Source organism: Neopsephotus bourkii, unplaced genomic scaffold (assembly GCF_033783945.1).
Source record: "Neopsephotus bourkii isolate Nb327-2 ecotype Australia unplaced genomic scaffold, CSIRO-AGI_Nbou_v1 NB_855, whole genome shotgun sequence".
Classification (NCBI taxonomy): Eukaryota; Metazoa; Chordata; class Aves; order Psittaciformes; family Psittacidae; genus Neopsephotus; species Neopsephotus bourkii.
In genome coordinates this window covers 862,142-883,435 of record NW_026901351.1, presented here as the reverse complement: position 1 = coordinate 883,435, position 21,294 = coordinate 862,142, and the positions used below count along the sequence as shown (strand labels likewise).

General features: G+C 39.7%; 1 protein-coding gene across 5 annotated transcripts in view; it reads left to right on the top strand.

Annotated features, from left to right (window-relative positions):
- Positions 1–21,294, top strand: part of HDAC9 (histone deacetylase 9) — a 451,614-nt gene that overhangs the window by 164,174 nt on the left and 266,146 nt on the right. For 2 of the 5 annotated variants that reach the window (XM_061356432.1, XM_061356433.1), the window contains one exon: positions 8,014–8,076. The exons of 1 other annotated variant lie outside the window; for it this stretch is intronic. In XM_061356432.1, coding sequence (XP_061212416.1) covers positions 8,014–8,076 — 63 coding nt within the window. Of the gene's footprint in view, positions 1–6,914; positions 7,083–7,373; positions 7,552–8,013; positions 8,077–21,294 lie in introns of those variants that run through there. 2 more of the 5 variants (XM_061356436.1, XM_061356434.1) reach the window with 2 other exon arrangements.

Genomic DNA, 21,294 nt, shown 5'->3' with positions numbered 1-21,294 from the left:
CTTGTTAGCAGGGAGAAGAGTCCAATCCCTACCTCGCTACAATCTCCTTTCAGGTAGTTTTAGAGAGCAATAAGGTCCCCCTTGAGCCTTCTCTTCTCTAGAAAGGAACACAACCCCAGTTCCTTCAGCCATTCCTCATTCGACTTGTGCTCCAGACCCTTCCCAAACTTTGTTGCTGTTTTCCAGACCTGCTCCAGCACCTCAGTGTCTTTCTATTAGTGCCTTTTTTGTACCATGTGTTGTGAAGGTACAATAAGTAGCTTAAGATTTTCAAGGTGGTTTATTTAATTAAAGAGAGAGGTTATATCTGGTTGAAATGTGTTGTGATTTTCTTTTCAAAATTATGAAACCTTGCTTTCAATTGTATTTTGGTGCCCCCCCCCGAGTCTATAGATTTGGTACTTCCATAAGGAGAATTAAGATCATGTTGCTCCATGGGAGAAATCCTGGTTCTATTGAAGTTAAGCAAAATAATTGCAGTTCACCCACTAAAGTCACTATTTCATCCTTTTAATATTGCCCCAAATTCACTGGCACAGTAAAAACAGCTCCCTAGCTGGTGTACTGATAACATTTTGGTTTTTAGATCTGTTCCTTACCAGAGTTCAAGATGAAGATGAAAGATAGATGAAAACTGGATATGGGTCCACTGAAACACTTTGAAAAAAAACTAACCAGGAGAAGACTGGGACTGAACTTTGCTGCCATCCTGGTCCAGATAACTGGGAGAGTTTTGTGTGGTTTCATAACAATGTTATTGACCAGCATGAGATGTGACCTTTTCATAGCACACTAGCGGCTAGTTTGTTACTGCTCTCAGAGATGTGTTTGTGCATGTAACACTGTTTCTCTATGTGCTTGAAGTCCACCAGTGAGAGGTAGAGGAGCTGGAGGAAGAGGGGGGTCCCAGCAGGCAGCACAGTAGGAGACTGTTGTGTGCCCATGGTCTACATGCAGCCAGGTCTTGTCCTCGGCCCACACATTAAAGACCCTTTTTAGTGCTTTATGTAAAACGTTCTGATCTTGGCCAAGTTTCCAGTGGCTTCTGGTGGCAGTTCTCTAACTATATATTTTGTTTGATATTTAAGTAGATGTCTTACGTGCTTCAAAATTTAACAGAGCAATTGGTGTTCCAGTCTTCTTGGGTATCAATCTACTGTAAATCTACTATGGCTTTACAGTGTGGCTGTAGCATGTTATGTAAAGCCACTTCAACCATTCACGAATCCAGGCCTGGATTTAGAAAGACCCTACTTTTGCCATCTAATTATTTAACTTTAAAGGGCAGCTTTGAATAGCAAAACAAAGCCAGTAATTTCTGGTTTGCTTTTTTTCCACACAGGCTTTTTTCTCAATATGTTTACAGTGCATTCCATCGTGCTACTCTTGTAAAAATTATCAAATCATATAGGAAAATAAACATATTTTGGATAATATAAACCCCACAACAAACCTACACCTTTGCTTTTTAGGAGAGGGTGATTTAAAAGAAGAAAACTGTTTCTGATGTAAAAATAATTATTTAGTTCTTCTTACTTTTATAAGGCAATAATTCTTACTAGTTCTTGGTAGCTTTGGGCATACCCCTACGATCACCAGGTCTGACCTGTCTGGCTTGGAGTTGTACAACAAAACCTGCCTGAAGTTTGCCTTGTGGAAGTATTAGATCTTTCTTTCCAGAGACTTGGCCACTGTTGATGTAAAGCTCATTGGTAAATTGCTGCAGTGATTAAAAGGTGTTAAGATAAAAAGATTTAAAACATGTGCCCACTTCTGGCTTGAATTTTGCTAATTGATGGATTTTTCTTAAAGTCTTGCTTCTTAAAATAAAGACCATATTACTATACCATTAGGCGTCTTCCCCTGTGTATATATATAGAGTGCCAAACCATCCCTGAACTTGGTCAGTAAACCTAGTTTCTCAGGTATTTGAGTTTCCAGTTTCCAATAGTTTTCCAAACCTATCCTATGCTTGTGGCATATGTAGATCCATCTTCAGTTTTTCAGCAGTTACAGTAGCCCAAGAACATTCTCTTTGGTATTTGCATATCACCTCACTAATGTTACTCAATATAACCTTGTTTCTATATCCAAGGATTTTAGTAGCTTTTTTGGTCTCAGTGTAATCCTAGGAGCTCATATTTAGTTGAATGTCTTCTGCTGTGATCCTAAATCCTTTGCATAGCCATTGGTTTTCAAGGTACAGTTGTCCAGACAGCAAGTTTGGCCTACGTTTCTTGGCTTAAATCCAAAAAAGCACTTACCAGGCATATATTATAAACTAGAGATGGCGTTCCTTTTGGATCTCTAGCCATAGGGATGTAGTAGTCTGTCCTCTGGGAACTATTAGTGCCCAGGTCTGTTAATCTGATCTGCCTGATTGCCCAGCATCAGGAAATCCTGTGAAAACATTGAGTGGAAGTACAGGCTATCTGCTCAGTAAATGTGCAGAGGGCTTGAAATGCCTGCATTATGCTGAATGTATTGCAAGCTCTCATAGGTTATATGCTCTTATGGTTCCTTCATGTGTGTCCATTCAGGTGTGACTGGTGGATCTAGACATGGCAGGCAGTGCATGTATGCACTAATAATGTCTCTCTGAGAAAGCTGGGCATAACCATGGAAGACCCAGTAAATCTCATATTGCTTATATCTCAACTTGCCTCATTAATTGCATAAAAGAGGCAAAATGCTTTGCTAGTCAGAAGCATTTATTTGTCAATATCTGATGTTGCTTTTGGTTATGTGGCTTATGTTATTTGTATGCAATTTACCTCAGCCTTGCTGCAAAATACACAGATTTTTGTTCCAACATGACAAGTAACTGTGTCAGCTTAATAATTGAAGTATGTATGTATTGCCTAACCTAAGTATTATGTATTTATTCATTTGATAGCTCTGTGTGTTTGAGATTGGGTTGTTTTGTCTTCTTTCATTATTTGAGCTTTGTGATTAGGAAAATACCTTTGCATTTATGAAGCCTTTAAGCATACGCTTAATTTAAGCCTCGTGCTTATAATCAAGTATGTGCAACTGAGGTTCTGTCCTGAATCTGGGATTTAATTTCTATTAGATGTATTTTGTGAGCAGAAAGGCATATTTTAAGAGGAGAAAGACCTGATAAGTCATCAGCTAGTTCCAAAAGCCCTGAGCTAATTTGCATGAGAAAGATGTGAGGCTCTCTATATTGGTACATGAGAGATAGTAGAGACCCATACATTTATCTAGTGTGGCACTCCTTATCCTCAAAACTTTATGAAGTTTTATTCTCCTATAGTTTGTCAGAAAATCCTCTAGGCTGCAGATATGCCTTTTATTTTTTGTCCCAGAAAATGCCTTTGAAGCTTGAATTGAGCTTAAACACATTTAGAATTGCAGTCTTCTCTCACTTGAAAAATGCCCATCTTGTGGTTTCACAGTGCTGCAAAGAAAAAGCAATAGGTATTCCTGCACAGGCAGTGCCAAAGGCTTGCTACACAGAAAAGCGATCAGAGACATTCTCTCACTGCGTCTTTCCAACTCGAGGATGTGGATTAAGTGATAAATCTTAACTTCCCCAGAGGCTTGGAATATAGTCCCTTATTTCCAGGAGGGAGCAGAACCACACCACTTGAGCATCTCCTCTAATTCCTTTCTTCTCCCAAACCATCTGCTTCTCTGTGAAAGTAGTCATCCTCTGTTTGTTAACCTAGTTAATCCTCTAGTGTAAACTGTAGTAATTTATGCTGAGTGTTTGGGTTTCACATGGTACTAATAGTATCTAACGAACTGTGGCCCCAGAAACATCTGCTCTATACAATAGTTAATTTTTTTCTTCTTCTTTATAATCCTGTGATTGGATATTAAAAAAAAAAAATAAAAACAATAAAAAAAAAGTAGGAGCTCTTTAGGCTGCAAAGATCAGAACTCAAACCTTCAGAACTGAAATAGGCCATATTTAATAAAACCCATGTTACCTTAATTTAGCTCCCACTTGTTTATGAATGTTTTGATATTGGTGCATGTTATTACTTGCTGTTTTCTCTTGCGAAACGGAAAAGGGTTTTAAAGAATGTAGAATGGGACACTGGTAAGACTGTGCTATAGTCGTTAAGGCTTACAACTAGAAGCTAGAGAACATCTGTTTATTTTTATATGTAATAGTTGTATGATACAATTGAGCTATATGGTAGAAAAATATATGTAAGAATTCATTTACAAGTAAGAAAACTGCAGAAGTTGAAACTGTTGATAAAAGCTATGCTCCAGAATAATGTGAGAGAGAAATGGGATATGCTAAAAACAACCAGTAATATACTGTTTGTACTTAAAAGGGAAAGTAAGAAGATAAAAGTGCTACTTAATTATAATGTTGCAGAGTTAGTAATGCAGTAGAAATTTTAGCTCTTTGTGAGTTCTTAATTTCTCAGTCTTAATGTTGTTTCCAGATTTAATTTCCTTATATTTATTTGTTTTTAACTCAGAGGGAAAATAAGAGAAACACATTGTGAAACACCTGTAATGAGATCTTAGTGCTACTTAACATGCCTTACATTTTCTATAAAGTTGCTGATTGCATTTAGAGTCACCTCAGCAGTACTGAATCATTTCAACAGTTTACTCTTGCCTTCAGTATCACTAAAGTTCTCCAAGTTTAGGAAATGCATTTAAAAAAAACAGAACAAAACCCCTCATGTTCCTGTATGAAAATGTCACCTTATAGCATCCATAGTTTTAAAAATAAAAAACAGATTTTCTTCAGGCATGAACCCTTTATCCTTCCCCTGTGGGACTCTGAAGAAGCTATTTAAACTCATGTGATCATGCAGTTAAAAGCTGGGCTAACTCAGCAAAGTGTTAAACTGTGTGCTTAAATTCTATTGTGATCAATAGAATTTGAGCATGTGCTTAAATATTATGCTGAAAAGGGATGGATTTACAGACCAAAGCAGGCCCACAATGCATCGAAGCAAGTTGGAAGTATTCAGTCTGTAAAAGCCCTACTTTTGGGGTGACTGACTTCGTAAGTAAAATATTTTGATATAATTTTTATATAAAATCTAAAATGTAGAGTACAATGCTGTAGGTACTATGGTCTGTGAATTAGCTAACATCATAAGCCTGTCAGCTTAAAATACATACACCAAAATTAATAATGCTTGCAGCTAAATATCTGAATGTACATTGTCTACTCTTGAATATTAGTTTGCTTTTATTTAGCTACTGAACTATTTGAAGTCATCTAGAGCTGTGAATGCTATCTTTAGAAATGCAGATGCATATATAAGAAGCTATAAACACGAATGGGTACCCGATACCAAGATCCCACACTCCACCATTTTCCATGTTCTGACCCATTTCTAACTTACTCCTCCAGTGTTTGCTTGTGATATGATTATTTTGAGGCACTGAATCACTAAACAGGGTCATATTCTGGTTGGCTCAAGGGCACAAGCAATTTCACTTTTTTTTTATTTACTTGAGTCTATTAAAAGCTTTTTCTGCATTAAAGAAGATAACTGTTTCTATTGGTGATCCTCCTTGCACTTGTGTTAAACATCTTCTGCTCTGTACTGTGAAAATACCATGTATTTCCCACAAAACACTTGGGTACTTTAAGTCTCAAGAGAAAATACAAATGATACCAAATTGCTAGCTGTCAATATGTGATGGTATGTGTGACGCTCATCCTGGTCTTGCACTGTAACACCCTGCCAGTAGCTGTGCTGCCAAATGTACCCCTGTTCTTGCCCTTGGCAAAACTAGGTGTATGCTGCCTGCATAGCTTTGCTGCTTCCCTGGGTAGAGTGTTCCTGGGGAAGATGGGGGAGAGGGTAGAGGGAAAGCAAGGACAGAGGGGTGTTGAGCAGCAGTATGTGCTAACTTGAAGATCTTGCAGGGAAAACCCCTTTGTCAGCTTCTGTGGTAGGACAGCACCTCTGGGGGACAGATCCTAACTGAGCAGAGCCACGTCATTTGGCACATGGAAGAAGCAAAGGTTTGGGATGGTGGAGGAGACTTGAGCCACAGACCTCCCAGCCGCTGTCGAGTTCTCTAACATCACAGTGCTTTGTTATTGCGAATCTTTTCTTCGGTAACACTATCGTGATAAGTTTAAAACAAAAAACATTGCCCTTGGCTATGATCTACTGGGTTTGTTGAAGAGCAGACAGACAATCCTTTTGCAAAGGGCAGAACCAAGCCTCAAGTATCAGTCAGTTTCTTGTGCCTTCAGGAGCAAAAAGTGCTGGAGATAGTTGAAAATTTAGTGGATGTCTAGAAAGCTCTGAGATGCCACCTCTGTTGGCTTCTTGATTACAGTGAGGAATCAGTGTCCCAGTGTCTGTTATTGCTTCCCTAGAGCAGAGGCATAGAAGGAGACTCAGAATTTTGGCAGGCAAGTGGTCAGGCTGTTGTATCATATATGTAGGTAGTGACAGGCTTTGGTCACCTGTGTTACCAAAGGCAGAGTAGGACCCAGAGAAGTAAAGTGCTATCTGTAATAGTGAAATGAAACTAACTCAATGGTATTTTAATCAGCAAACAAGACCCACAGTTTCTGAAATATCTATGAAAAAGAAACTTCACAAAAACCTGCCGGGATGCAGAGGAGCATTGTGCTCTTGTCTGATGCACTGTCAAACACTGCTCTTCTGAAACCAGTCTTGTAAAACTGAGAGACGCCACACAAATTGCCTAATGCTTCTAAAAATAAGCATGAGCTGCTCAGCCTCTCTCCAAATTTTAGCAAGTCAACCGAACAGTGCATAGTCGGTCAGCGTGTCTAGCATGCTGTGCCACAATGGGTGACTTACTATAAGCATTGTATCAACTCTGCTAAATACGGAAAGGCACCTTATAACTGCACGCACAAAACCCGGTCCCTCATTAGCGTCTGCCTCCACCTTCAGCTCCCCCATGAGCCCCAGCGATTGCTTCTGCCTATGTGAGGCAGCCGCAGGTCCCAGGGGAGCAGGCAGCAGCCTGGCTCCCGCGCCAAAGCCAACTGTGGCGTAGCCAGAGAAACGGGCAGCAAAAATAGAACAGCAGGATGGCTGCATGTGGGCGAGGCGCAGACCACATAGCCAGCAAAACCTCCCGGGGTATTTTAGGACTGATACAGAGGCCGTGGCATTTTGCTCATTGTTCACAAAATACGCTCCGGAGGAGGAGGAGGGAGAGAGTCCCGGGTGAGGGGTGTTTCTGTCCTGCTCCCTGTCTTCCTTTCCTCCCTCCACGGCGTCTCCCCAACGAAACGGGCTGGGCAGGGAGAAGGGGTTAATCACACTCGAGGCCAAGCGGCGGAGCGGTTGGAAAGACAGCGACTGGACAGCTGTGTTTGCTGTGGTATTTTTAAACGCATTAATGCAGGCTCCAATCACTCGGCCATGCTTGACCTATTTTTGGCTCAGGCCGGCCATTGTTCTATTTCTGCCGCCGCTGGGCCACGCGGGTGTCGATTCAAATGCAAATGAGTTATTGCTGCTGCTCCCGCCAACTTTGCCCAGCTGAGGGAGAGCCGGCCAGGGAGAGGAGAGGGGCATGGGGACAGCAACGCTGGTCCGGGCTGGGGTAAATCCGACTCAGCCCTCGGGGGCTCCCTGTCCCTGCTAAGGTGGCTCACTCGATTTGGTGGTTTGTAGGAGGCTGTGGTCCCCCCCACCAGAAAACCTGAAGAGCAGAGATACTGCTTCATTTCTTCTTCCACCTGCCGCTGGCTGCCTGAACGCAACTGCTCAAACTCGGCGGCACGCAGACCCCCGTGTGCTCACAGTCCCCTTCCAGCCGGCGGGGGCTGCTGGGAGTGCATTTGGGGTTTTTTCCCCTGCAGATAAATACTTGTGCAAATGCTTAAACATTGCTTGTTGCTGAAGCTTATTATCTTACAACCCTCGCTGGAGGAGGTAGAACCGCAGAGGGTCGTGCCTGACACCCATGTGCAAGTGCAGTGATGAATCTCTTGTGTAGCTGAAGCACAGACCAGTTGGAATATGCTGCAGACAATTTACGAGAGTGAATCGTGTTTTTCCTCAGATGGGGTTTCTGGACGCGAACAGCTCTTGGCTCAGCAAAGAATGCACAGTATGATCAGCTCAGGTAAGACAGCTCGGTACTTCATACTTCAGTGGCTGACCAGGAAAATACAGCCCAGCCCAACAAGAAAACACCCTTCCTTTAAAGAAGTGAGTTTATTTTTGTGAGGTTTAGGTAAGTTGCTAGATGATTATGGTAGTATGTTAGACAGCAGCTGCTGCTTATGCAGGGAATTTGTCTCCTTCAGCCTGCTGCTTTCCAGCCAGAGCAAAATACAACTGAGATCTAGTTTGGGATTCCTTGTTTGTTTTGTTGCGTGGTTGCAAAATGGGGCTCATGGTACAAGGTTGTTCAGAGAGAGGATTCCTCAGACAGATCTTATCAGGAGGCTGCAGTTAGAGCCCCTCATAAGACAGTTCTGGTCATATACCTATGGTAAACAGTGTTTGATCTTTCTGTTTCTTTTTCTTCAGTTTGCATACAAAGGGAGTTTAATACTAATCCCTTTCTTTCTTTTTTTTTTTTTTTTTCATTATGGTGTTGCTTTAAAATGTCTTTAATATGCATGGATTATTTTGTAACTTAAAAAATGTTTGTGAACCTAGCAATGACGGTGTATATAATGACTCTCTGAGATGCTAAATTGGATGTGTTTTTTAATGAAGGTAATTCAAAGCTGCTGTGAAAGAATACTGGACATATTCTCACATATTAGAAGCTACCCTTGTGTTTTTGAGTTTCTTTGCTAGCTGTGTTTGACCTGCAAATGATGTATGGAGAATCAATAAAGTTGGAAGAATTGTTGCCATTCAGATAAAATGTCATTTTAGACAGGCTAAAAAAAGTCAAAATTTCAAATAACTTTTGTCCATTCTCTCTTAAATTCTGTGAATTCTAGTTCTGTTTTTATTGGACTGAAACTCTGTCTTCTGTGGCACAGTGTTATCTGTTTGATATGGTTTTAATCCTATGTGTCTGAATTTGTTTTTCATAACGTTGGCTTTATAGAGGACCTTTATGTAGAATGCAGGGTGAATTGTTTATCTGTACTTTAGACTTAGTTTACCTTGCTTTTCCTTTTTCTTTTTAAATTTCTTTTTCTTCTCCTTTTTCATTTTCTTTTTTCTCCTTTTTTCTTCTTCTTTTTTTTTTTCTTCTTCTTTTTCAAGTTGGCAGTGTTTCTCATTTTCTAAGATTAATTATGTGTGTAGACCACAGCTCTCTTCAGGTATTGCCTGTTCTGATACACCTGTTGAACCCATGCTTTTTTTAAAAACCAAAACTATTTCTTTACCTGTTTTATAGACAAAGAAATTTTTACTCGTGTTTCTTTCTTACATACAATTTTAGAGCAGACTTCTATTTTCAGATATGAGAATAAATTCTGGGAGATTTTTCAAATGGTAATATCTTTGCTGCTGCAAAAGGCAGATGTATCTTAACCTCATGACTTTTCCATATAGAAAACCAAGGCTACCTCGACATGATTATAGACTGAAGAAGGGAATGAGAGATTGAAAAGCTATTCTGTGCAGGTAAAAATCATGAGAATGCCTAAGGAGAATGGAGCCTTCCACTGGTAATGTTTAAGATTGGCAGCTTTTCTACATAAGGCTGTTGGATTGGTTGGTTTGTTTCTGGAGGTCAAAGAATTACTCTTCCTCTGAATTCTTAGAAGACATGTTTATCACCAGTTATGGTTGCTTGTCAGTGACAGAAATTGGGTGCAAGACTTGTTTACAGATATGGACAAGGAAGCTCTTGCAAAAGAGAGTGGGTAAAAGCAGAAGTTTCTTTGAAAGTGTTACAGTTCTGCAAAGCCATCCTCAGTGTCAGCATGTGGTTCAAGAATTACTGTTTTTCTTTCATTTCTCTGAGCAGCTCCGCAGGTGTCCAGTGCTTTTGTACTGGTCAAAGAGATAAGACTGACTGCTTCCTTTCCTTCCTGTTGTTTTTTTTTACTATTTGCTTGTTTTTAATACTTGTCAAGTTAGCTGTACAGAACTGAAAATCTGGGGGTTTAGCTCATTTTGCTACCTTGTATCTGACAGCTAATGTTGCTTGAGTAACAGCAGTTTTCTCATTCGAAACGTTTGAAACAGAAAAAGGGAGGTAATTTTCAGTAAGTTTGCAGCTCTGCTTTTCTTCAATGAAGAAAGAATATCATGGAACAGTTGATTTTTATCTACTATTACATTAGATCCATATAACACACAGGATTTCCATTGTAGTGCCAAGTAGAATAGAGGGGGGGATTTAGACTTAAAACAAAAACACACACACAAAAAAACAAAACCCCAAAACATCTTAGTCAAGGATGTTATCCAGGTAAAATGTTTAAATATATATTCTGCAGAACACAAAATATTCCTCAGTTGGCCTTTAAAGTACACAACTAGACTGCAAGTAGTTGACATTATACATAGCCTGCAGATTAATTCCTGTCACATGAAACCACAAAGCCCTGTGCTGGTGTTGATTACCTTCAGTTCCCTCAAGTTCACAGTCTCGCAGGGTCAGGCAAGGGTCTGATAACTGTTCAGGTACTGTCTCTCTCTCTATGTTACATATAGGGGAGAAAGAAATAGCCAGGGTATGATGATGTGCTCTGGTGTTTGGAGTAGCTACAATCAGTCAATTGTATTTTGCTTACAACAGTGTCCTTACTTTAAAGTTATCTTCACCTACATGAATGTGACTTTTGCTCAGGTTAAGAATTTGCACACTTTTAAGGAAAGGTCCCTCAACATTTACACTCTGCATCCTTGATATTCTTAAAGTCTTTCAAGCAACACAACTTAAACCCTCAATGGATTTTTAGGTTTGCTAGTTTCCAGATGCAGTGGGCATGTATTACGCAACTCTGATTTTAAACTGGACTAGAGCCATCCCCAAAGAGGGACAATTCAATAGCCAAATGATACTTACTTGGAAAGCAAACTGAGGCATTTCTGAAAATATCAGGCATAGAACATACTTTTGTCATGTGAAACAGTTCTTCTGTATTTCCTCAATCACTGCTTTGCCTGTCTCTCTCCCTGCCTGTAAATCATACTATGAATGAGATGATCTGGATAGGTACCAGTCAAAAGTCTAATTATGAATGGAGCAATAGAGATCCACACTGACTCAAGAAGCTGTGTAATTTTCAGGCACCTACACCTTACTGCAGAGAGCAGTTTTGGCTATCTTGAGAATAATGAACTAGATTCTCCCATATGATATTGCTGCTCTAAAATGCAGCAATAAGTGCTGTACATCTTTGTTTAAGATTATGATGTTGATATATTCTTATTTGATGCCATCATTGTTTTAGCATCTCAATTTAAAAATTAGATCTGGAATTGCTGTTTAACTATGTTGTTGCTTTTATTTTACTCCAAAAGTCTCAACTCCCATGTGTGTGCAATCCCACAGTGGACCCTAGCATTCAGTTGGCCTCTTATCTTACAACAGGACAGGTAATAAACTGTAAATTCTTGAAAAGAAGCATTTGGTGCTGCACAGTCCATGGAAAAATGCTCATTAAAATGTAGCCAAAAAGTAACTAACGCAGGGCTACATTACTCAAACAGATGTCAGTTTTGTGAAGGAGAGAGAACCTACCCAGCTGTGGTATCTGTAGATATGGGACTTTAAGAAGTAATTCCATTGGTAATACCATATTCTTGGTATAATTTATTTTATTATGCTATTTTCCCAAAGGGTGAGGTTGCCATGTTTGCTTTGCTGGCCATATTTTGACATAGAGCCTTGGTCTGGCTTGCCTAAATTCCACCTTGGCTTTTATTGGATAAGGCATCCTCTGCTTCCTGCCCAAAGCTGTTGCATTGAAAAATCAAGAGTTAAAGGAGATCTTGAGCTTAAAGCTTTGGCTTGTCACCAAGCTGACAGGTGACCTGAGCAAGTTACGCAATCCTGCCTACGTCAGCTACGCCTTCTGTGAAACACAGGCAGTGATACCTGTCAGGCTCAGGAATCTGTAGAGCAAAAATATTCTAAAGGGAATATAATGATGCAGAATGATTAATTTGATTGAATCCATCTGCCTACATGCTTGCAAAACACCTGCAATTTCATAGATGTAGTAAGTGAATGTAGTCGCACTATTTTTTCTCTGCATCAGTCAGGAAATTCGAGCTGTGTTACTTGAATACAACTGACAGAATCAATGCTATACACATCATGTTGTACATGGGTTGACAGGTCCTCATGAACTATCTTCCCTCAGTAAACACTGATGTACAAAATTTGTCTCATATCTTGTATCTATTGTGTGACCGAATGACCGTGTATACGTGTTTGTACACATGCCTTTATATTGCCTCAGAGAATTTTTTTTGGTATTAGCTCTACTGTTTTTTTCTGCTCAAAAGAAACTTTCAGTTCACCGCTTCTGTGAGGAGATTGCAGAAAACCAATTCATTTAAAGGTTTGCTTTGCTGTTCATGAAAAACTTCACATACTTGCATATTTGAATCAGGTAATGTAAGCTTCTTAGAGACACCAAATGTGGCATATGTGGTATCTCAGGCATTAACTTTTCAGAGCGAGCGAGAACTCTGGAAAAAACAAACAAACAAACAAACAAACAAACAAGCTGAGCTTTTGCTGTGTGATTCTCTTCAAGTAATGAAAAAAATAAAGTATGAAAATTCAGTTTAGGAAAGTTCAGGATAACAGGTGGAGAGGCTTTTTCAGTGCCTATTGGAAAGCCTAGGTAGAAAGTCCTTCATAGAAGCAGCTGAAGTGTTTGAATTAATTGTTACAGAAGAGTAAGGCCTTAGCCTTAGCAATACAATGAGAAGAGACGTGCAACACAGACCTGCGTGTAGCTAAAATCTCACTGATTTTGAGTAGAGCCTCTGCCCAGTGGTGTATGCTGGACAAGACATTGGTTATGAATTCACTTGAACAGAAATATGGTAAAATGGAATTAAGCTGGGTTTTTTTGTTTTACGTTACTGAGAAGACATTGAGTACAGACCAATTTTACCAACTTCATGTGTCCTTTGATTGCTTTTTCTTTCTTTCTTTTGAGTCCCAGCTTTGGGAGCCATGAGATTACCTGATAGTCTTACTTTGTATTAGAAGACATATATATTTTAAGAAAAGCCTGGAATAAGAATTTTGAAGTACAAGATTGCCAAGAATAGCAAGCTACAAAAGCTAGAAAGTAAATAAAAAAGAATGCAGAACATAATTTCAAAACTTCTTTCACTTTCTGTCCTGGTAACTATTGAACAGTGCATTTAATAGAGATGGTCAGTAGTGCTGGCACTGGGACACTGTCTCTTCTCTCTTATTTTAGCTGTTCAGCTCTATAACTCCTATGGGTTTCCAGTGCACTCAAATGCACAGTCTCAGCCAGTCTTCCCTCCTGTGGAACTATGTATAGAATTCATTGAGGTTTGCATTGAGGAGCACTTGTAACTCTTCCTACTACCAGAGCTTTCATCAGACATCTATTTCTCTACCAACTGCCTACCCCCTCTCTTCTGCACAGTCTACAGAGAAGGCAAAAGCAGAACAGATAGATAACCTGCAAAGATATGTGTATATACACATTAATTGCAGGTTTTGGTATAGATGATGGGGAAAGTTTCAGGTATCACTTCATTCCACCCTTTCCTAGCTACTGCTGTGGGTGGGTTTTCTTGTATGGTACGTACAATCCAAAATACTGTAGAGAAACTAATGGCCAGATGTTGTTGTTAAAACACATGAAAATCTAAGATGCCCAGTTCTGTGGATCTCTTTAACAGGCTGACTCCTCTAGGTCAGTTATTCTTAGCCTGGTTATTTTGATTTTATGGCATTACAGGTCTAAGATTAGTCTGTTAGGCGTTATCATGCCATCTGAGTTACCTCCTAATATAACTGTACACCGGAATGATTATTTATAGACAGAGCATTCTGTCATTTTTGCTTTATTTCTGGTAGTTTAAATAAAGAAGAGCAACATTCAACAAAAACCACAGATTCCTTCCTGCTGCCAAAACAACATGATAACTGCCTGCTGAGGGGCAGGAATATTGTTTAAAATATGTGCTTGCAGTAGATGCAAACATCCACTTTATCCCCTGTAGTTCTACTAAAATGAGGTATCTCAGGGTACCACTGCTCCTGTCTCTTCTGGAGGAGGGAGAGGGGTGCCAGATCGATGCACTGAATGACAGAGAAGATAGAGTTGTGGTTTCTGATAAAAACTAGTGTATACAGCTGTTATTTTTAGGGGCTGGCACCATCAACCTCCACGTTCAGTGTGAACATGTCATATATGCACACAGCTCCTCCAAAATGGATCCATCTAGTTTTGCTATATAAAAGTGGTGTCTGCTGTTCAGTTACCCTTCCAGGTGCTTTTCACAGACATAACAGGAAGCTTCAGCAAATTGACACATTTTTAGCAAACCAATTTTTATGGCAGCTTCACAAGCATTTCTGCTCACAAGAAAAACTTGAATCCTAAGGCAGAGTTGTTGTTCAGAAGCACAGTAAGGCACATTCTCTCTGAAGGAAGTTCACTGGGATCTTTGTGCTTGTATGTGTTAACTAGGAGTAAGTTTTTAGTGACAGTTTAGTAAAGAGCAGCAAATATAGTAAAGTGGCTGGTCTGCAGCTGGGTGTCAGTGCAGCCTCTCATCTCCTGCTGTTGCTCAGGAAGATGGCAATTTGTAAAATAGTGACATATTAATGGATTATGGTTATCTAATGAACTCTGTCTTTTCTTTTTTACCTTTCTCTTTTAGATAAATGACATGTTTATGTCTTTGTGCACATTCTGGGTGTAATCAGGGGGCACCTGATTTGTTCTACCTTAAAATGTTCCCAGTGTAAAAACGCTTGCAAAATCAGTAGAAGTCTTTGCATGGTTGAATGATAACAGTGCCAGTTTAACTTCCATTATATAATAAGCAGCTCATTTCTTTTTGTCAGGCTGGCAGCTCTGTGCATGACTGTGTAAAGGTACTTTGGTATTTAGTATAAACTGAGCATAGCCTACACATTTGTTTTATTTGTTTTGTGTCTCCCAGTTGTAAACTCCTTATAGCTTATGGAGTATAAAAACACAAGAGCTCTAAGGATTCCAGCCCTTTTTGGATGAATGTTCTCGAAACAGAGAATGTTTTATTCTAATGATAACATGTTCCTTCTAGTAATGAAACCGAGTATCATCAAAGGAGACACGAGAAGGAACAGGATTAATTCTTTGAAAATGCTAAATATATACATCATGGTTTTACTATCAAAGACTATTGTTCTCTTTCATGATCCCTGTGGCTGAAGGTATGCATGCCACAGGGAGGAAGCACAGCTATTCAATTTCAGTGAAGTCTAGAATGGAATAGTGAGGAAGTTTCATGTTAATTTAATAATTTCTCTCAATTGTTCTGTTCTCAATCCAAGTTTCCTTTTTCTTTCTTAGTGCCCAAGGCCACCACCTTGTTGGTATTGTGCAGTAACAATATGAGAAAGAGAAGGGAAAATAAACTTTAAAGCTTCATCTTACACAGAGACTCTTTTTGGTGTTTGCTACTCCTGTTTACATTTAGTAAAACGTTAGTGATGGTGTTTTATTTACCTGTTCACAACTCCTTTTCTTGCAGAGACAGTAAGTTCTTAGTTCTCTTCATAGAATCATATAATCACAGAATGGTTTCGGTTGGAAGAGACCTTAAAGATCATGTAATTCCAAACCCCTGCCATGGGCAGGGACACTGTGCACTAGACCAGATTGCTCAAAGCCCCATCGAACCTGGCCTTGAACACTTCCAGAGATGGGGCAGCCACATCTTCCCTGGGCAACCTGTTCCAATGCCTCACCACACTCATAGTAAAGAATTTTTTCCTGATTATCTTGTCTAAATCTGCCTATTTTCAGTCTAAAGCCATTCCCTTTTGTCCTACCACTACATGACCTTGTAAAAATCTCCTCTTCAAATTTCTTGTAGGACCCCTTTAGGTACTCATAGGCTGCTCTAAGGCCTCTCAGGAGCCTTGTCTTCTCCTGGCTGAACAAGCCCAACTCTCTCAGCCTGTCTTCATAAGAGAGGTACTCCAGCCCTTGGATCGATTATCTTTATGGCCTCATCTGGATGTGGTCCAACATGTCCATATCCTTCTCATGTTGGGGGCTGGATGCAGTCAGCGGTCCAGATGGAGTCTTATGAGAGCAGAGGAGAGGAATCACCTCCCTTGACTGGCTGGGCATGCTGCTGGTGATGCAGCCCAGGACATGTTTGGCTTTCTAGGCTGCAAGTGCCAAACTGCCGGATCATGTTGAGCTTCTTATCAACTGACATTTATCTACTTGTTTGAACTCTATATCAATATCCCTGTTGAAAAAGATTTATTTTTTTGGACCTTGGGAAGTCCTTCTCCTGTGGATACAAAAGTAGTAAAACTACTGGACTGTTTTAAGTTTTTGATATTCTAATTGCATCTAACCTAGAAGTTTTAAAAAGCTGAAAAGAATGCACAAATTACAAAATCTCCAAGAAATACAAAATTAAATACATAGATTTTTCGGTATTTCATGCTGACATGAAAAGTGATGGCATTAGTATAAGGCACAGAATGGTGTAAGAAATAGAAAACGGAAAATCATCAGTATGAGTCTCTGTATTAACATATGTTAACATCTCTACTTTTACATGTAGTACATATTGTTCAAGAACTATATAGAAATTACTTAGATGCCTTAAAATGCTCATCATAAAAATCCTTGCAGAGTAGCTGCTGAAACCTAGTGGGACCTAAATTCAGGAGAGTACTTTACCTTGGGAGTCCAGTAGATACTCACCAGCCTGTGTCGTGCATATGCTCAAAACTGTTCCAGGCTCCAAAGACAGATTCACTCATTCCCACAAGCATGTCAGAAAGTTGGCATCCTTTTATTTGCTGTCACCGTTTTTTCTACAGGGTCTGTTTCAAAAGAAGAGAGTTTTACTCTATTGTTTCTTTTAAGAATAGTTAGCATAAAAGGAATGCCGTAGGAAGTAGTAATTCTTACCTAGGTTTATTCAAGGAGTATGAGGGAAGGACTGGCAGGAGCGAAAGACTTTTGAGGACAATATGAGATAATTTTATAAATGGAGTAGTAGTGCAGAGCTGTGCTATACAAGCACTTCCTGTGTTAAGATGTTGTTGTGAGGGAGAGTGAGAAAGGCACTGAAAGTGCAAGAGAACTGTGTAGGAGGTGAAAACGAGGGGAGTTTGACTATCCATGAAAAGCAGAAAAATACAGGTAAAAAGGTATGAAAACAGTCAACTTCAACTGGGATAAGAGAAGTTTCTGTCAAACCCCAAAGCCATCATAAAGAAATAGGAATATTTTGGAATATGGAAATTGTAATACTGGGAATTCGGAATATTGGAAATTTGGAGAAGTAGCAGTATTTTGGAATGGACACAAGTTGTTTAAAACAACTCAGGTCTGTGTTACTCTTGCAGACACACAGTGAGCTAGTAATCAGGGGTTTCCCTCAGCATTGTACAGACTATTTTTCTGTTTTAGTTCAGGGTGTTGGGGCTTCTTAATCCGAGAATGAGGGAGATGTAGGGCACTGAGCACTGAGTCTGTTTATGCATGTGCTGCAAGTTCTGCCACGTCTCACCATTCAGACCTCCAGCCCACTGTAGCTCATGTTTCCTGGTGAACTTGCAGAGCAGTCTCACCAGAGATTTGCCATAAATTCCCATCACTGTGCTATCTGCCCCATCCTTCATCCTTATCTTGCCTTTGCCGCTTGGCCTAGTGGGCAATTTTCTGAGCTCTGCTTATTTTCTTTCTTTTTTTTTTTTTTTTTTTTAATCTCATGCCAACACATACAGGGTGATAATGGGGCAGCTGAAGAAGTTAACAGGGAAAGAGGGGAAATTACAAATGACAACATCAAAGGGCTATAGGCAAAGAAATAAAGGAATGATAACGCAGCTGAATTAATTAATGGTTATGCACTTGGCGATTAAGGATACAAATACTGACACAGCCATTCTGTTTAGAAATTAAATGGTTAGAAGTAGGAATATGTGGAAGAAATTTCCCTTGGGCTAAAATTCTCAAACCTCCTTTAAGAGTGAATGCCTCTTTCTGGTCACTGGTCATGCATATACAATTACAGAAGATGTATATATGTAAGCTTATCGCCAGTCATATTCCATCTCCCCTCACTGGGGATGTTTTGTTATGGCTATGTTAAAACCTGCCAAAAATTTTGGGAATTCTGGGTTTCACAAGTTAGTTCAGATAAGCTTGAATGGGTGCCTAAGGCAGAGTGATCTCCCTCCTCCTGCAGCCACAGGAGGTGGACATGCATCCCGTAAACCTCCCCATCTGTCTGCTGTGCTTCATCTGCAAATATCCAGGGGTCTGCAGCAGCACACATTTGTTCCCAAAAACCTCAGGAACTCAGTCTTGAGGACCTAAGGTTTTTTATTTGCTCTGCGGAATACTAGGTCTGTTCTGGTAGTGACTAGGAGCTCCAGGTGCAGGGCAGATTATAAAACATTTAGCAGCCAATTTGGCTATAGTGATCTCCTGCAGATTCAGAATGATGTGAGTGTAGAAATCTGGACTATTCCTTTCTTCATTTTCCTCTTTCTGCCTTTTTTTTTAATTATTTTTGTTTTTGTTTTAATTGTTGTAATCTGTGAATACTACATGTATGTGGTTGTGCAGATGTACAGCCTCAATACATCAGAGTGAGGGAGGTCCGTAGAGATAGCAGCTGGCATTGCTGGGAAGAAAAAGCAATGGTCTCATCCTCCCTTTGGTCTTTGGATCTCATTCCTCTGCTGAGGAGTCACATCCCTTGTACTGACACACATATTCATGTGTCCGTTGGGTCTGATGGGATGAACAGGTACCCTCAGTTAAAATGTGCCCTCTGCTTCCTCATGCTACTGCAGGTGTGCGATGCAGTGTGGGGAAGGAGGGTATCATCTTCAGGGTTGGAGAGGCCATGAGTAGAGAAGGGAGGCACAATCACACCAGCTGTGGCATACAGTGGTCCCAAATACGTGTCCAACTGCTGCTTGGGAAATCTTCCATGTCCAAAGAATATACCCGTTGCTCCTCTTAACATTTAAAGGTTGGACCCTAAAATTTCATACCCAATTAGCACCTTGTTAAACTCCAGTTAATTATATAGCACTGTACTGTTAAGTAAGTAGAATTCACATTAATACTGTCCCTGTGAAGCTGTCAATAATTATGTTTCCTCATCCAGAGGGCACATTTTATCTGTTAGTATGAAAGGAAAATACCCTTCAAATATATGTTGTTTATATTAAGTAGAAAACTGGGTTGGCTTTAGCAGCCTGCACTAAATTCAAACATACTGGAAGCAGTAGCCAGCTGTACCTCTGAACCATTATCAGTCCTGATGCAGTGCCATGTGAAGAGTCTGCTGCAGTAAAGTCTTCATGGCTCTTGCATTCCATTTTTGCTTCATTCTTTTTTTAACCTTTCTTGTGGAGAGAATGTTTTGCCAGACATCCTCCTGCTGTAATCCCTGCTATCCTCCTTTATTTTTGTAAACTTCGAGTCCTTCAGTATTCCTTTGTCCTTTTTAGACAACCTGGAAATCAGTAGAATTCAACTTATGGGAGGAAAATTTTCCTTCCTGTGATGCTGTTCCCTGGTTGCTCCTTAGGTACTGGTATCAAATACTTTTTACATAAATCAAAACCGTAAAATAACTACCAGATGCTGACATGCTACCAAATGCAGGTCAAAAGGACCATATAGTTGTCACAGTTGTTGCTCTTCATTTCTTACCAAGTGTGGTTTCAAGTTAAAGGCAGGGTCTGACTCTCATGGTTGGCACTGGGCTGTGCGGAGCCTGGTGACATGAAATGCAGACTTTTTCTTTTTTGGATCAGAACCTTTAAAAAAGACTTTGCTCTCCACAGTAACACCCAGGATGCCAGATCTGAAAGGAGAGATTTTCATTGCTGTTCCTTTGCTGTGAAAGTCTGTACATCTGAAGGGGAGACCGCCAAAGACTGTATCCCTTGTGGTACAAAATGGAAAATGAGCAACATTAGTTAGTAACATTGTATAGGAAATAATGTGTTGTGGCCAGCTGTTGGGACTTGGTATTTGACTTATTGTCCAAACTCTCAGTCGGTGAAAACTCAGCTTTCTCGTTAGATAACATGTTCAGGTGTTTGAACTTTGTGATTATAAATTCACTTATAAAGTCTACCCAGAAGACAGTAGTTGCTTTCTGCAAAAGAGAGGCTGTATAGATTAATCTTATATTTCTGCAGTAAATCTACTTTGGTTTTGTATAACCCTTGCTTGCACTCCCCAGAAGACCTGTAGTTATGCAAATAATTTTCATTTATAATATGTTTTTCCTCTTCCAATGTAGATGGATGGATGCTTAGATGGATATTAATAGTATATGTTCTATGCAAAAAAAAAAAAAGCATAGTAATGCAAATGAAAATCAGACTCTTTCTACTTATGAAAGTCTTTCCAAGCTCTTAATCATCTTAAATCCAATTAGCCTTTTCCTGTTTCTGACATGGCTCTCTTTGAGATAGGATAAGTGAACTGGAATATTCCTGATGGCAAAGCCTCCTTGATGAATATCAAAACTTACTTTTATCCTGCTTTCTGTATTTCCTTTTTTCATTTTTTAATTTTGCTGTACATTGGCCACATGTTGTCACTGAGCTGTCTGCAATGACAGACATCTGTTTTTAAGGTTATATTAAGGTTAATGAAGCACAGCAAGGTATATTCCACTCATTCATCCCAATAGAAATAACCATGCACATACAAAAATGAATGAATTCTTCTATTTTGTTTCCCTATCACAAAGCTTTATGAGGACCTCTGGCGTTCCTCAGAGCCTTCCATGAAATATCCTGAGGAGATTTGTTTCATTTGTGGTTTTAACCCAATCAGTCTTTTTTCCATCATTCTTCTTTCCAGACCTCTATTAAAATAGCAATTACAGTTGCCTCACTGCAACCTTTTCTTAAATTCAAAAAGAATACTTATTTCCCTTCTGCTTTAGAACTGTTTCTGAGCAGCAATAGAGTTCTTGTAACTTCATATAAAAGCCAGAGCAGGACACAAACTCCAGTGAGACACCTTGGGAAGGACATTTTACAAGTCCAGATAATTCTGTGGACCAGATCCTTAACCTGTACTAAGTGTCACTGCTCACTGACATCCAGGCCCTATTTTAGTCACCATTTTGTTAGTCCTGTGAAAGAATTTGTTAGGCTTTGTGTCTTCAAATATGCATGCAGTTATAA